The sequence below is a fragment of the Phalacrocorax carbo genome, chromosome 7 (genome assembly GCF_963921805.1).
Source record: "Phalacrocorax carbo chromosome 7, bPhaCar2.1, whole genome shotgun sequence".
NCBI classification, from domain to species: domain Eukaryota; kingdom Metazoa; phylum Chordata; class Aves; order Suliformes; family Phalacrocoracidae; genus Phalacrocorax; species Phalacrocorax carbo.
Genome location: NC_087519.1, coordinates 25,622,918 through 25,636,845, shown reverse-complemented (window position 1 = coordinate 25,636,845; position 13,928 = coordinate 25,622,918). Strand labels below are relative to the sequence as shown.

The following is a 13,928-nucleotide window of genomic DNA, read 5'->3' as shown; positions in this document are numbered from 1 at the left end:
GGAGATCTTTAGGCGGCAGCTGAGTATCCAGCCATGCCCAGCAGCCCTGCTCCAGGAGTGCTGCAACATGGGATTGTTCCAGCCCCTGCAGCACCCATGGGGTGCCCCAGCCCCAGCATTTACCTAGCAGGTGTTTCCACCCAGATTACTCCCCTCCCAGAGCAAGCAGCAGGTGGAGCAATGGCAGATTGGACATCTCCACAGCTTCTCCCATTTTGGGGGAACAGATGGGCTGATCTCCTCCCACAGAGCTCACAGGAATGACATCACTCACAGGAATGACATCACTCACCTAAAGGTTAATCACATTTATTTTTACTATTATTTCCACAAACCATAATTTTATCTTTAGGAATATTTCATGTAGACACAGAGGGGAGCCTGGGGATACACTTGCTCACCCACAACAACTGCATACCAGCTGCCTGGGTCTCTTTATTTAACCACAGACACTTTGTGCACCATTTCTTGACGCCTTACAGCACACTAAACCTAGGCTAAGCACTGCATCCACAGAGGAGCAGGGTCTCCTGCAGCCAGTAGGCTCCCTTGCCCTGGAGCATTTTTAATTCCTCTCCAGGAACTGCCAGGTTCAGCCTCTGCCATTCAAGGACCTCAGTTTAACTCAAAGAACACCAATTTTTGACCAATATCTGTTTAGTAACTCAAAAGATCAAAGCATGCTTCCTCCTGATCCCAAGTTTCCAAGGCATTTGCTGGTTTATGTTGTTTTTTTAATGGCTGCAAGAGATCCAGACAGATTATTTCAAGCACCGCATGATGCAGTAACCTGGGAGTTGCTCAAGCCTACCCACGTAATGGTCCTGACTTTCTCTCAGCTTCCTGGCAATACAAAACCACCAGCAATTTAGGCAAAAGTGTTAGGGTTTTTTCCCCCACCGAGCTAGAGATGCAGGCTTGAAACATTTTGGGGTCTCTAAAGAGGCTTGCAAAGCTATTCCCAAAGGACCTCAGGGATTCAGAGAACCTGCAAGGCCAGCTTGGCCAATTCCTTTGCAATGCTTTAAAAAAATCTGACCCTGTGGTAGGGACCAAACGAGCAGGATGGATGCTGGATGGGATGAGCAGCAAAATCCTCCGTGCCAGGAAACCTGCTCCCAGGAGAGGGGCTGCAGGGACCTCCTTGGCTCCTGTCTGTGATTCAGGCACGAGGCTCAGAGTTGCTCTTCTCCCCTTTCCTCTTCCGACATGGTTCATCACTCTCCCCGTGCACCACCACCCTTGTCTTGGGTATCTTGTATTTGTTCTTCTGGCTGTAAAGAAGATTTCTCTGGAACAGTCGTGGGATGTTGCCTTGGTACAGCAGGAGAGCAGCAAGCATCCCTGAAATAAGACCACAAACCCCTTCCATGTGCTGCATTGAGCATCTCCATGGCTGAGCATTGATTTTTCAGGCCCTTCCCACAATCTTCATCATGACTAAAATGTGGCTCACCACCACTGAAGTGCCCACTTCACCCTTGCCATATTACTTTAAGGAGATTTTAACCATTGTGTCCTTAATATAATAGCAAGGCTGTATTGACCCAAAAGTGCCATACACCACACCAGCAGTCTCCTTTCCCTGCTTTCTGCATTCTAGGCAGGATGTATCCAGCTCCCCATGGTCATCCTGAAGCTGTGGACAACCTCAATAGCATAGTTCAGCCTATCGTTGCCCTAAAACATCTTTTCTCCATCTCCCCCAGACTTTGGCCTCAGGGAGAGTTTTGCCTATATCCCACATAGAAACTGGATTAAAAAAAAATGGACAAGGGACAACTCTAGTGACAGGCAAGGGGGACAGAGAAGGACACTTGCAACTGGCAAGACCCAAGTTCAGGCCTTTGCCAGGAACAGTTTGTGTTACACGCGGTGTTTCTGCCTTGCCCACTGCTCACCATCCCAACCCCTGCCCCCTGGTACCTCCTGGGCAGATCTCACCTGCAAGGGGGCCCAGCCAATAAACCTGGACGTAGTCCCAAAAGCTGCTCCCCAAGCAGTAGAAGGTGGTGGCTGTGGCCAGGGCAGGGTTGAAGAAGGCCCCCGTGAATGGTCCAGCTGCGTGGGAAGAGAAGCATGGCCATCAGTCTTACTTGCATCCTTTGAAAGACCAACAAAAGAGCTGGACCAGGAGACCCATGACCCCTCCTGCCTGATGGAAGGCTCTGGGAACATCTCTGCTGCCCAGCTCTGGCAGCTGCACCTTTGGACTGTGTGGTAGCAGCACGTGGGGAAATCCCACCCTTGTTGCCCTGAGCTTTGCAGGAAGATATGTGCAGGACCAAGGGGTTGTGTTAGGGGACATTTAAGGATGGTGCTCCCAGTCTTGGGGCAGGCTATGGCTTCTCATTTGCCAACATTTCATCTGCTGTCTAGAAGTCTTAAACTGCTGTCTTCATCTGAAAAGGAATATTCCCCAAAATAAGCAGCAAAACCACATCTTGGTAATTGTTCTCTCTCAAGTCCTCAAAGATGAAAATGGGACCTTTCCTCCCCCACAAATTAGGTAATTTTCTATGTGACTTAGAAAAGGGCAGGTGCTGCTTACCTGTGTAGGTCAGGAAGGTGACCGTCGCAGCTAGGACAGGGACCCGGTATATCAGGTGACTCTTTTGTAATTTAAGAAGGACAAGGTGGAGAAGGAAAGAACAGGTGCCTTCCACAAAGGCAGCATGGTGCAGAGATGTGTGGATGGAGGAGCTGCACTCTGATGCTATCAGGTTCTGGATGAGGTGGAAATGCGTCAGCTCCAAGGACCAGTAGAGCTTGGTGACAGCCCATCCCATCCCTGTGCCTGCACCCTGGGCCAGCAGCTTGGCAGCAGTGGCTGCGAGGTTGGACTCGAGGAGCAGGAACTCCTGGAGAGAGATGGTCGGGTTGGCAGATGCTCCATCAAAAGAGGCGCCATGAAGAGTGAAGAGGAGGAAGAGCAGAGTCAGGACCACGTCTGGGCCAAAGCCACCACCCCACAGGCCGATCTCTGCCAGCATCCTCAGCTCAAGGCAGCTCATGCATAACTGTAATGAGCCAGCAAGTTCTCTGGCAAGGCAGCCGTACATTTCAGGAGACAAAAGCCTCTTGGAAAGCCACCTGAGTGCCTGGCACACCCCAACAACCAGGAAAAAAAAAGCAATGGAGACATTCAGGCCAGCCATAGCAAAAGCTGCGCTGGGGGGAGAGACTGGACCAAACCCTGGGAAGGAGCAGAGAAAGCTTCTTCACCTCCTTTTTATAAAGCCACATGTAAGCAAACGTGGCACAGCCCGACAGGCTTGGGAAACACGGCACATGCTGCCCTCTCCTTTGGGAGGAAATGCCTGCTGTCATGGGGAGCTGGACTCACCTGCAGCTGGATCAGCCAACAAGTTGTTTGTCCCAGCAAGCAGGTCCCAGTGTTATCTCCACCACATGATCGCTGAGTCTCCAACCCCCAGCATTCATATCTGAGAGTCTGCAGCAGCTCCCTGGAGCTGCTCAGGTCTTCCAGAAGCAGCAAAAACCTTTATTTTGTTTCTATTTTGCACCATAAACCACTAATTTATTCCCCCAATCCCAAAGCCTGGGACATGATGGGACTTCTAGAAAACCAGCAACTCATGCAAGGAGTCTGCATTTCTCCAGGACAGAGCCACTCTAAGCCACAGTGAAGTCCATCTTTGGCCAATTTGAAAGGCCAGCTTACTTACTGCTTCCTAACCTTGCCTTGAGTAAGACCTCAACTCATTTGTTGGTGGCACTAATTGCACATGCTCTGCAGGTGGCATTTCAATTCCTGCTGCTGGTAACATGTGTATGAGGGACAGGGTCTTTCCCAGATCCACCAACATGACCCCATGGTGTCATCATTCTCTGCCTTCTGAAATTGACACCATCTAAACATCTAAATACATTTGGGTTAGACCTTTGAATACATGATGGAGTCAAAAGCATAGGTGATGAAATGCACTGTGTTTGCTACAGTGGTTGCATCCTCTGCACTAGCTCCCACCAGGTCACTGGGGACCCCCAGATGCCCACCGCTGAAGTTCTACAGGGATAAAAGGGGTGACGAGCAATGGAAAGCACAGGAGCAGTGCAGGCCATGGCAGGAAGGGTGGGATGGGATGGATAAGGTCCGGCACCTGGGTCAGGGCAACCCCTGGTATCAGTACAGGTTAGGGGATGAAGGGATTGAGAGCAGCCCTGCGTAGAAGGACTTGGGGTACTGGTGGACGAAAAGCTGGACATGAGCTGGCAATGTGCGCTCGCAGCCCAGAAAGCCAACCATATCCTGGGCTGCATCAAAAGCAGCGTGGCCAGCAGGGCAAGGGAGGTGATTCTGCCCCTCTGCTCCACTCTGGTGAGACCCCACCAGGGGTGCTGCATCCAGCTCTGGAGCCCTCAGCACAGGAAGGACATGAACCTGTTGGAGCGGGTCCAGAGGAGGCCACAAAAATGATCCAAGGGCTGGAGCAGCTCTCCTATGATGACAGGCTGAGAGAGTGGGGGTTGTTCAGCCTGGAGAAGAGAAGGCTGCGGGTGACTATAAGAAAGATGGGGACAATCTTTTTAGCAAGGCCTGTTGTGACAGGACAAGGGGGAACGGTTTTGAACTAAAGGAGGGTAGATTTAGACTTGATATAAGGAAGAAATTTTTTACAATGAGGGTGGTGAAGCACTGGAAGGGGTTCCCCAGAGAGGCTGTGGAGGCCCCATCCCTAGAGAGAATCAAGCTCAGGCTGGGCGGGGCTCTGAGCAACCTGATCTAGTTGAAGGTGTCCCTGCTCACTGCAGGGGGCTTGGACTAGGTGGCCTCTGAAGGTCCCTTCCAACTCAAAGCATTCTGTGATTCTATGATTGATATTATCAGGGATTCACAGTTAACAGAGCATAAATGATTCATTATGTGTCTTCTGGGTCACTCCCATGCTCCACAGCAGAGATTACACCACCTCGAGCCCACGTTTCCCATCACTACAGTTGGAGTAACATCTCCATCATCACCCGCATGCTGCAGGGATAAACATGCCCAGGGTGTGCTCAGCTATCACAGGAAAAAGTAGTGGGACCTACCGTGAAACAGCTGCCGGGCATCAGGGCCGCCATGCTTGGCACTCCATGCCAGGGCAAAGCCTGGTCCTGTACCTTTGCGCAGGCAGCACTGGTGGGTTACAGGCTCCTCTCACCATCCCATCAGCAGCTTAACGCATGCAAGGAGCCAACAGCTTTTATTAATGCCATTTTATTCCCCTTCCCCCCCTCCCCGCCAAGTCATTTGTAATGGAAATTGTCAGGAGGCATAGGTGTGAAGCATGCTTGAGTCAGGGATAAGGCACTTAATACAGTTCAAGCCAGCTATGGCAACACAGACCAACCTGTGAAAACCAGGAGTGTACACTTCAAAGGTGTTGGAACTGCTCTGCTCCTCTCCCTTATAGCCCTTACCGCAGAGGAAAAGAAGCGCATTTTGGTAGGGCATTCTGGAGATGTTTGTGAAGGTCACAGCCAGCCTCAGTATCTCCTCCTGTAACACGCTCCTTCCTTTTATCTTCATTCCCACAGTCTTTGCTATCACCAAGTGCCCACACAAGGGTGTTTTTGAGAAGATACCTGGTCCCCAGCAATCACAGCACTTGATTTGGAAACACTGGCAAGCCCAAGCAAGGAGATGGATCATGCTGCAAACAGTCTATCATCCAAGCCCTCCCCTCCTCCCCACCAGAACTGCCCTCTTTTGACTGGCCTGTCTCAAAAATCATCACAATTTTACCATTTTTAACCCATTTCTCTCTCCAGAAGGCGAGACGAGTGTGCATCTTTGGCCTCAAATGAGAAGACGACCTTGCCTGAATAAAGGAAGGTGAAACATGCTTTAAAAGACTCAAAAGTAATATTTTTCACCTCATAAGAATTAACCTCTGGCAGCGACAAAGTGTGATAAAAGCTACTCATGACTGCAGAACATCACAATCCAACTTCTTTCTTTCCATGTCCCTTATGTTTGTGTTCCTCAAACTTCCACCTTTAGAAAAAAAACCCTACAAGGACCCAGTGACACCAACCCAAAGTCCCTGGAAGGGAACCACTGGTTCATGGGACACAGGAGACAGATGGGCAGTTTGCACAGGGGAACACCACAGATCTTTCCATAGATCTTCTCAATCCCTCCTACCAGCGTTCGAACCTTGGTTTCAGCAGAGGGTTTTGACAGAGCAAACGAGAGCTTTCTGACACGTCCCCTCTGGAGAATATCTCAGCCACTGAGCAGAGTCCATCCAGATCAACAAAAAAAGGGGGTTACACATGGCCCTTACACTAATATTTCTAGCTACTCTTACAGGAGAAAGCTGCCATGTGTTAATGCCTAAAAAGCAAGTGCATTTTTGTCCCCTTCCTCCACACACAGCTGCAACACGGAAAACATTGTGACATCCATGGTAAAACTAGAAGAAATATCCCAACATCTATTCCTTCCCACAGGAACTGATTTTTCCCTTCTTCAAGTGTTTTAAATGTTGGGCCTTAGGATGTAAATGTTCAGAGGTCTTTTAAAAACTATTTCCCATCCATTGCCTGTAATTATGCCCAGGGCACATCCTGCAATTGTGGGACACTTAAGGCAGGCTGGAGAGAGGACCTGGAAGCTGTTACTTATGAGGATAATTATGGGATTAAATAATGCCAGTGACAGATTCGCAAGCAGCTCATTCCCTATCTCTCATTAGTGCTGACAGCAGGAGGCGGCACAATCAAGCTCTGTACAGGAACACGTCTTCAGGCCACTGCAAAGGCAAAACCAATAGTCCATGCGGCTTTGCATGGCTGCTCTTCTAAGAAACAATACTATCTAAAAATTCAGATACCCACACTGAAAACCACTTTTCTGTGGCTGGAATATCAGTTTCTTTTCTAAGTGAAATTTGCTTTCAGGGCTGTCAAGAACTACGACAGGTCAAAACGCAGGTATTTTAAATGGCTTTTTTTAGCCATGGGATAGAAACAAGCTGGTATTTCCACAGTAAAGTAAAATAAACACTCTCCAAACACACCGAAGGGTAACAAAAGCTGAACAGAACCACACTGGCTCACCACCACCACACTATTTTCACCTACAGAGAGGTAATAGCTACAGCTGAAAACAGCTGTATGGTTATTTAAGGAGTTTTACTGAGCAGGTGAGTGGGTAAGAGTTTTTCAAGAGCAACCACCTGTTATCAGCTGCTGCAACAAGGCAGCAGAAACCCAGCAGCAGGTTTCCTCCCACAGGCAGCCAGATGGAAAGGGCTCAAGGAGAGCCATGAGTTAATCAGGCTTCATGAAAAGACCTGAATACTTAGGACAAGCATTTGCTGGGAGGAAAAAATAACAAAGATGGATCATCCTTGGCTCTAGAAACCTTGAATTCAAGGGAGATGTCTGTCCCTAGGAAGGTCACCCCTGTTCCCCCTCCAGAACATCCCATGGAGATGCCCTGAGTCTGCAGTTATAATGAGCCAGATCCATTATTCACAAGCCCTTCAGAAAACACCAGGCACTTGAGTCTGTGCATTGAGACACGTCTCTGCATTGAGACACATACTGATTGTTATTCCTGTCCCATCCTCCTTTCTACTGACTCAATACATCTTCTCCAAAGCAGAAGTCTGGTGGCCTTTTAGTGTCCTAAAGAGAATGAGCAATCATTAACTTCCCAGTCCCTACAGGCTGTTTCAATAATCAGGTCAATAGGTAAATGGGTTTTGAAATTAAGTTACCATGTGCTGGAAAATATCTCCCCTGCATACACTGGCCGGCAGACAAGAACGGGAAAAAGCAGTATCACCATTGTGATAAGGGAACGACAGCATGAGAAGCTGCATCAGCACTGCCCTCCTCCCTCGTAACAAACTGTAGATAGAAAAGTTACAGTCAGAAATTCACTGTTCTTACTTGTCAGTATTTTCACCCTCAAGGAAAAAAAAAATTCCTTCCTTAGGCTGAACTTCAAACAAAGTAGGGAAAAAAAGCTCTTGGAAAAAACTTTTCCTCCACACATCTGGAGAGCAACATCAAGAACTTAGCTGAGCTCAGCACAGTTTCACGTACCTCTCTCACATGACTGAGGATGGCTATTTTTATTAAAAACAATCTTCAGAGCAAAATGCAAGTTATAAAAATAGGAAAAAATGCAGCTGTACAAATCCCTGGGAGTAGGCATTCACAGTCAACTGCTGTACTTGCACACGAGCCACACAAATTGCACTGAAACCCAGTGCTTTTCTTCAGGCACCACTATGAAAACACTAAATAGAAATTAAGATCCTTCTCAGTTTTCAGCCATCCTGGCTTTAACCATTGTCTTGCTGGCACAGTCTGAATAACTGTGCTCAGCTTTGCAGTAAACTCACAGCAACCAAACAGCAGCCCTGAAAGGGAGAAATCATTGCCCCCAAGATTACCATCTCAAAGAACAATGTTTTAAACACCCAATCTTGAATAAAGGGATCCAAAAAGAAGGGGCCGCTCTTGGTTTTAGTCTAGGCCAGGTATATGCAAGGGGTGAGCAAATTCATGCAGGACTTAGCAGGATTTATCAAGGAAGGACTAGCAACTTTCAACTTGTGCAAATCACATTCAGCCAAAACCCTGCTCTCCTTCAAGCAGCACAAGTACCAATATCCAAATAATTAGCAAGTTCCACTAAGCACCTTCTCCCTCCTCTTGTCGACGCCACAAATTAAATGCAAAATCACTTAAATGCAGAGTTAGAGAACATCAGTTTAAATGAATAAAGGGTCAATTATATAAAGACAAAGATACTACAACAAATTAATTAACCTGAAGAGACAGTGCTTTGTGCAAAACAACATTCTCATGTCTGGCTGAAAAGGCTTCTGAAGACAAGTGGTTTCTTCATTTCCCTTTGTCAGTGGTATGAGCAAGGCTTGTACAACACACAAGAAAGGGGAAGAGATGATTTCCCAATAACACATGGGAAACACACGACACGATGAGTCCTTGACATCCACAATTGAGACAGAAACTTCATCTGGATTTCAACTGAACTGGTCTCAACCCCAAAGTAAATTCGTTTAGATGTCCTTTTCTTTAGCTAGACTGCCACACCAACACACCACAGCATTTTTGCAGTTCCGATGAAAAACATGAGCGAATCTCCACAGCCTACCAACAGGTACCATCGATCTCACCCCAAGTCCTAGGTGAGCTGTTGACACCCAGCATCCTCACCCTGTTCAGCTCTGCCAGTCAAATGCCGATCAGCAGGGATGGTGCAAAAGCAGGAGTAGCGTCTTCCAGGCAGGCACCAGGACGGCTCATTCCCCGTGCCTCCTATGCCGTAATGTTTACATGTGGGACACTGGATATTCACGGTGCAAAATACAGCAGCCTTGTTCAGAATAGTTACTGGAACATCATCATATTGCCATGATTGCAGTTTACTGGCCCATCAGTCCCACCCCAGTCACTACCAAAAGGCTACCTTACAGCAAATGAATGGTAGAAGATGTGACTGTCACGAACTAGGCTGGTCTTTGATTTGCTCCCTTCGCAAGAGCAACAAGGGATCTCTTCCACGGTGGGTGAAAAGGGTGTTGCAGAGCCACTCTCCTCCCATCAGTGATCTGGAGCATTTTGCGGGAGGCATAATCATCTACCAGCACTGCGTGGTGGTGAGGAAAGCTGCAGTTACCACGAGGCTGGTACCGACACTGATGAGTATTAAAATTTTAAAAGAAACAGGACCAGCTAGTATAGTATAAAATCAAAGCATTTGTAAGAAGCTTAATTACAAACAAATACATTCTGTTAATCTCATTAAGATATTTAAACATGTACTCTCTTCAGCTACTCTTAGAAGGTATAAACTCATGATGGAGAAGGGGGGGAGGGAAACCCAGATGTTTTTTAAAAGTTTATTTCTAGCCCTGAAAGAACAGTTATTAAACAAAGTCAACAAATACAGTAGTTAATATTGCAGTAACAATTAAATAACATAATGGGATTAAATTACACAAAAGGCAACATTAAAATCTGAAGACAGTTAAAAAAATAAAAAGAAAGCTTGCACCTACTTCCATTTCCATTGACAGCGTGATGAACAGAGGGAAAAAATGGACCAGAGACATTTACTTACTCAACTCCAGCTGGAGAGTCCCTTAACAACTTTCTTCCTCCCTCCCCAGCCCATCCACCATCCCCTCTGACAAAGGGACCCAGCTTCTCCCATCTGCTCTAGACACACCTTTTGCACTTCCCTGAACCAGAAAGCTGGGGAAAGCCTACAATTAGTCTCGTTAACACCTAAGTCAGGTCAAAGTGCACATTCCCAGTGCCATGGTTGCTTCTGATGAGAAGTCTGGCTTGTTCTAGGATAAGAAAATCCCAGGAGTCACATTCCCTGCACACTTGCAACTCAACCAGAAGCTGTCTGGCTCTGTATACCCAACTAACCACACCATCGTATGCTTCGTATGTATCACATGCAGTTTGATTAGAATCTGACTCAGGATCTTATGCTGGCACCCAAGAGAGCAAACCCCAGCACTTTCAGATGCAATCCTTCCCGTATCATCTACTCAAACTCTGGCTGGTCTCTGCCCTAGTGATACAGCAGAGTTGAACAGGCCTGCAAGCAAGTCTTAAGGACATTAATCTGACTCCCTTCAGGGGTGGGGGGAACAACACAGCTTGCATTTTTTTAATCTTGCAGACACATCCAGCTGACACCATTAGCAAAACAACGCCTGACCCACTGAGACACAAAAGCACAGTACGGCAACCTTTTCCTGCCTCTCTTGTGCCAGCTCCATCTCTGGCCCTGATTTCTGGCAGTGGGGGTGAGAAACCTCACCACATAACAATAAGACTGCAGCGTGGGGAAGGGGAGATGTGGATGCTTCTCAACTTCATTGCTAAACACCATTCCAGGTCACACAGCAAGTGCCGAGATACATTTTGTTAACTTCTGGATTGAGCCAAGTTTTGTGTGCTAAGATGGCTGAAAGTTTGGAAATCATCTCCTAAACTGGACAAATTTTGTAATATATGTTTTAAATCATTCTCATTAATCAATAAAAGTGAACTAATAAGTTAAAATTACTTATGATTTCATGTTTTTCTATTTTTAAAAAACTCTAAATTTATCACAAGTTATCTTACTCTCTAGATTGTGCCATCCAAAAAAAAATAAAAAAAGAAAAAAGACAGACAGAAAAGCTCCCAGTTTCACTCTGGCACAAGGATTTTCACAAAGTCCATTGCCAGCAACGGACAAAGAGGGAATCATCAGTACAACAGGTTTATTTTCTCAGCCAAGCTTCCATTACTTCATTTGATCAGGGAGCCAGGTGCACTCAAGCTGGGGCATCGCCATTATAGCATTTACAGCATCCATGGCTTGTAATACATTTTGCCTGGGAAATGCATCTAGATTTTCTTGCCTGAATGAGACACTTCCTCGAGTTCAAAACCGTAACTATTCTTACACTTATCGCTAGAGGGATTTATTCCTTTGATGGAGCAGTTAACATAATTTATCCGACCTAAATTTTTACAACCACGCCAGAGCAGAATGCAAGCTGAACCGCGATACTGCAGTGCCCTGCACAAGACATCATCTTGGTACTGTGCCATTTCCTAGAAGCTAGTGAGTTGCAGCAGATGCAGTGAGACCCTAGCCCTGCTTCCCTTCAATCAACAACACAAATAGTCTGTGCTGTTCTGGCCGGCTACTCCCAGCTGGAAATTGGTTTTGTCATACCTTGGCTACCAGCCCCCCAAATATAGTTATCTCTGTCGCTATACAAATACTGAAATTATGTCAAATGACTGCTATCTTCTGCTAGCAATGTCTGTAAAAGTGTGCAAAAGAAATTTTATTCAGGGTCCTCCATTCATAGCCAGCCATAACTCTACCTGTCCCCTGTCCTGCCCCACTGGGAATGCAATAAAATCCTACCAAAGTAATAGTTATTCTTTCACAGAATCATTTGGCACATTGTAACTACAGTTGGCTCCTTGTTAAACTGTTGGGGAAGTTGAAATGCATAGACTGTAGCACTAGAAGAAGTTGGGGCACAGGCTCTTCTACACTTGCCCCTGGTAACACCCCAAGAACTCAACCGCACAAGTTGCTCACTGTCCTTCAGAGGGAGGCACTTTCTTGCATTGAATGTTTGACTTCAGCCATTCCAGCTGGTCCAACGTCTTTAGTGAGAAAGGCTCAGTGTGACACATCACGTCTCCTCAGCCTCCAACTAGCCGGTCAAATAAGCCCCAAGAACGTCTGACGGCACTGTTCTCCCCTCTCAGCCTTTGTATTCTCAGAACAGTGCTTTGGCATTTCCAGGTTTTCATAATCTTCTGTATGAATCCTATTAAAAAAATCCTGTATCTTCAGTGTCCTCAGATCTGATTATTTGTTCCTCTGATTTCATTAGTAAAAATGGAGCACATACAAAATTGGAAAAAATAGCTCTAATACTTAAATTCTGACAACTCCATAGGTTGATGCATATTTGCTTGGGGAAAATAATTACAACATATACAAAAATGTATTTGATACAAAGAAGGGAAACGTAAAATAAAGAAGTCAAAGGCACCAGCATAACTTCCAAAGCCCAAATCAGAGCACAGATACAATACATGTTTTTGAACTACCCACCACACCAAGCACATTATCCCTTAAGCTTCTGGCCAGCAAGTCTAATGGGAAAAAAAGAGCAGACAGAAGACAGCTGGAACTTTTTTTCTTGCCCTGACTATAGGTGATCATTTGATCATAAATAAAGTATCTGACCCCTACCTACATATCCATAAACCAACATCCAAAGACTTGACCGATCATTAAGTTTCTGCAAAGAGGCCACATCTTCGATTAAAAGTCCGCAGAGCAAAGGCATGTGAAAAAACAGCTGAATACTTCTCTTCCCCCTCTCTCCATATTAATCTTAAAAAGCAAAACACATCTTGATACATTACGATTTCTTACATAGCCAAGTTGTCAATTCTACAGTACAGTAACAGCTAATCCAAAAAAGAAATGAGGGGCAAGATGTACCTTCACATTTGTCACACTTGCCATGAATCTAGTCATATGGGAGCTTACTACAGTGATTTAAAAGTAAACAGGTAGAGGGGAGGAAGAAGAGAGTGGAAGAGATCAGCAGGTAAAGTTAGTACTGCTCTCTGAAAGCTTGAATCTGTCATTCAAGTATTGAAAGTACCCAGAAGGGTACAATGAATGGGAGCTGTTACAGCAAAGTCATTAAAAACTCTTAAAACCCTGGGCACAGTAAGTGGCATTTCTGGGCTGTCTGGGAATTAAAAGAAAACCCAAAACAAACAAACAAAAAAACCTGCCAGTAATTCAGTCCTCAATTCCTTCTGGACCCCAGACAGGGATCACTAGAGTCACCACAATTCATTTTGGGTGTCTTCTCGATGAGAGTTTCTTCCCTTTTGCAGACGTTTACCCCCCAACAAAATCTGTTCCCTCCCCCCAAATGTGTAACAATTTCATATATTATAAAGATTTGTAAAATACAAACAAACAAAAAAGGATGAAGGCTGTGGCAGTAATGTTAGCGGTTACTCTTCATTGCTTCTTTGGCTGCCAAGATCAGTGGCGTCAAGCTAGACAGAGGTTTGGCCAGTTTCAAGAAGGGATGCTGCCAGGAATAGAGAAACACAGTAAATTAGTCAAAGACACAGTTTAAAAAGCCAGTAAAAGCCATATATCTAACACTGCCCTTTTCATCCTGAGGATTGCAAAGCAATGCAAACGCTATCAATGCCCAGCTCCTGAAGGGACAGACCGAGATCACCTCAAGCCTGATAATCATTCCTCCTTACCCCAAAACAGCCTAGGCCTTTCCTTTTCCAATAATTCACTAAAGACATTTCCTGTTCAAACACCTTCTCTCAGTTCCATTCTGCTCACTTCA

The 13,928-nt window shown here is 46.0% G+C and overlaps 2 protein-coding genes across 3 annotated transcripts in view; both read right to left on the bottom strand.

Moving 5' to 3' along the window:
* Positions 1 to 302: 302 nt before the first annotated feature.
* On the bottom strand, positions 303 to 3,690 carry LOC104043143 (aquaporin-12). Its single transcript, XM_009502714.2, has 3 exons — positions 2,552 to 3,690; positions 1,945 to 2,061; positions 303 to 1,344 (listed from the first exon to the last, which is right to left on the bottom strand). The coding sequence occupies exons 1-3, from the start codon at positions 3,156 to 3,158 to the stop codon at positions 1,163 to 1,165; spliced, it is 906 nt and encodes a 301-aa protein (XP_009501009.1). The 5' UTR covers positions 3,159 to 3,690; the 3' UTR covers positions 303 to 1,162.
* Positions 3,691 to 9,882: 6,192 nt separating this feature from the next.
* The window catches only part of PAK2 (p21 (RAC1) activated kinase 2), a 45,108-nt gene continuing 41,062 nt past the window's right edge, over positions 9,883 to 13,928 (bottom strand). For both annotated transcript variants that reach the window (XM_064457084.1, XM_064457085.1), the window contains exon 15: positions 9,883 to 13,652. In XM_064457084.1, the coding sequence (XP_064313154.1) occupies positions 13,566 to 13,652 (87 nt within the window). In that variant the 3' untranslated portion in view covers positions 9,883 to 13,565. The remainder of the gene's footprint in view (positions 13,653 to 13,928) is intronic.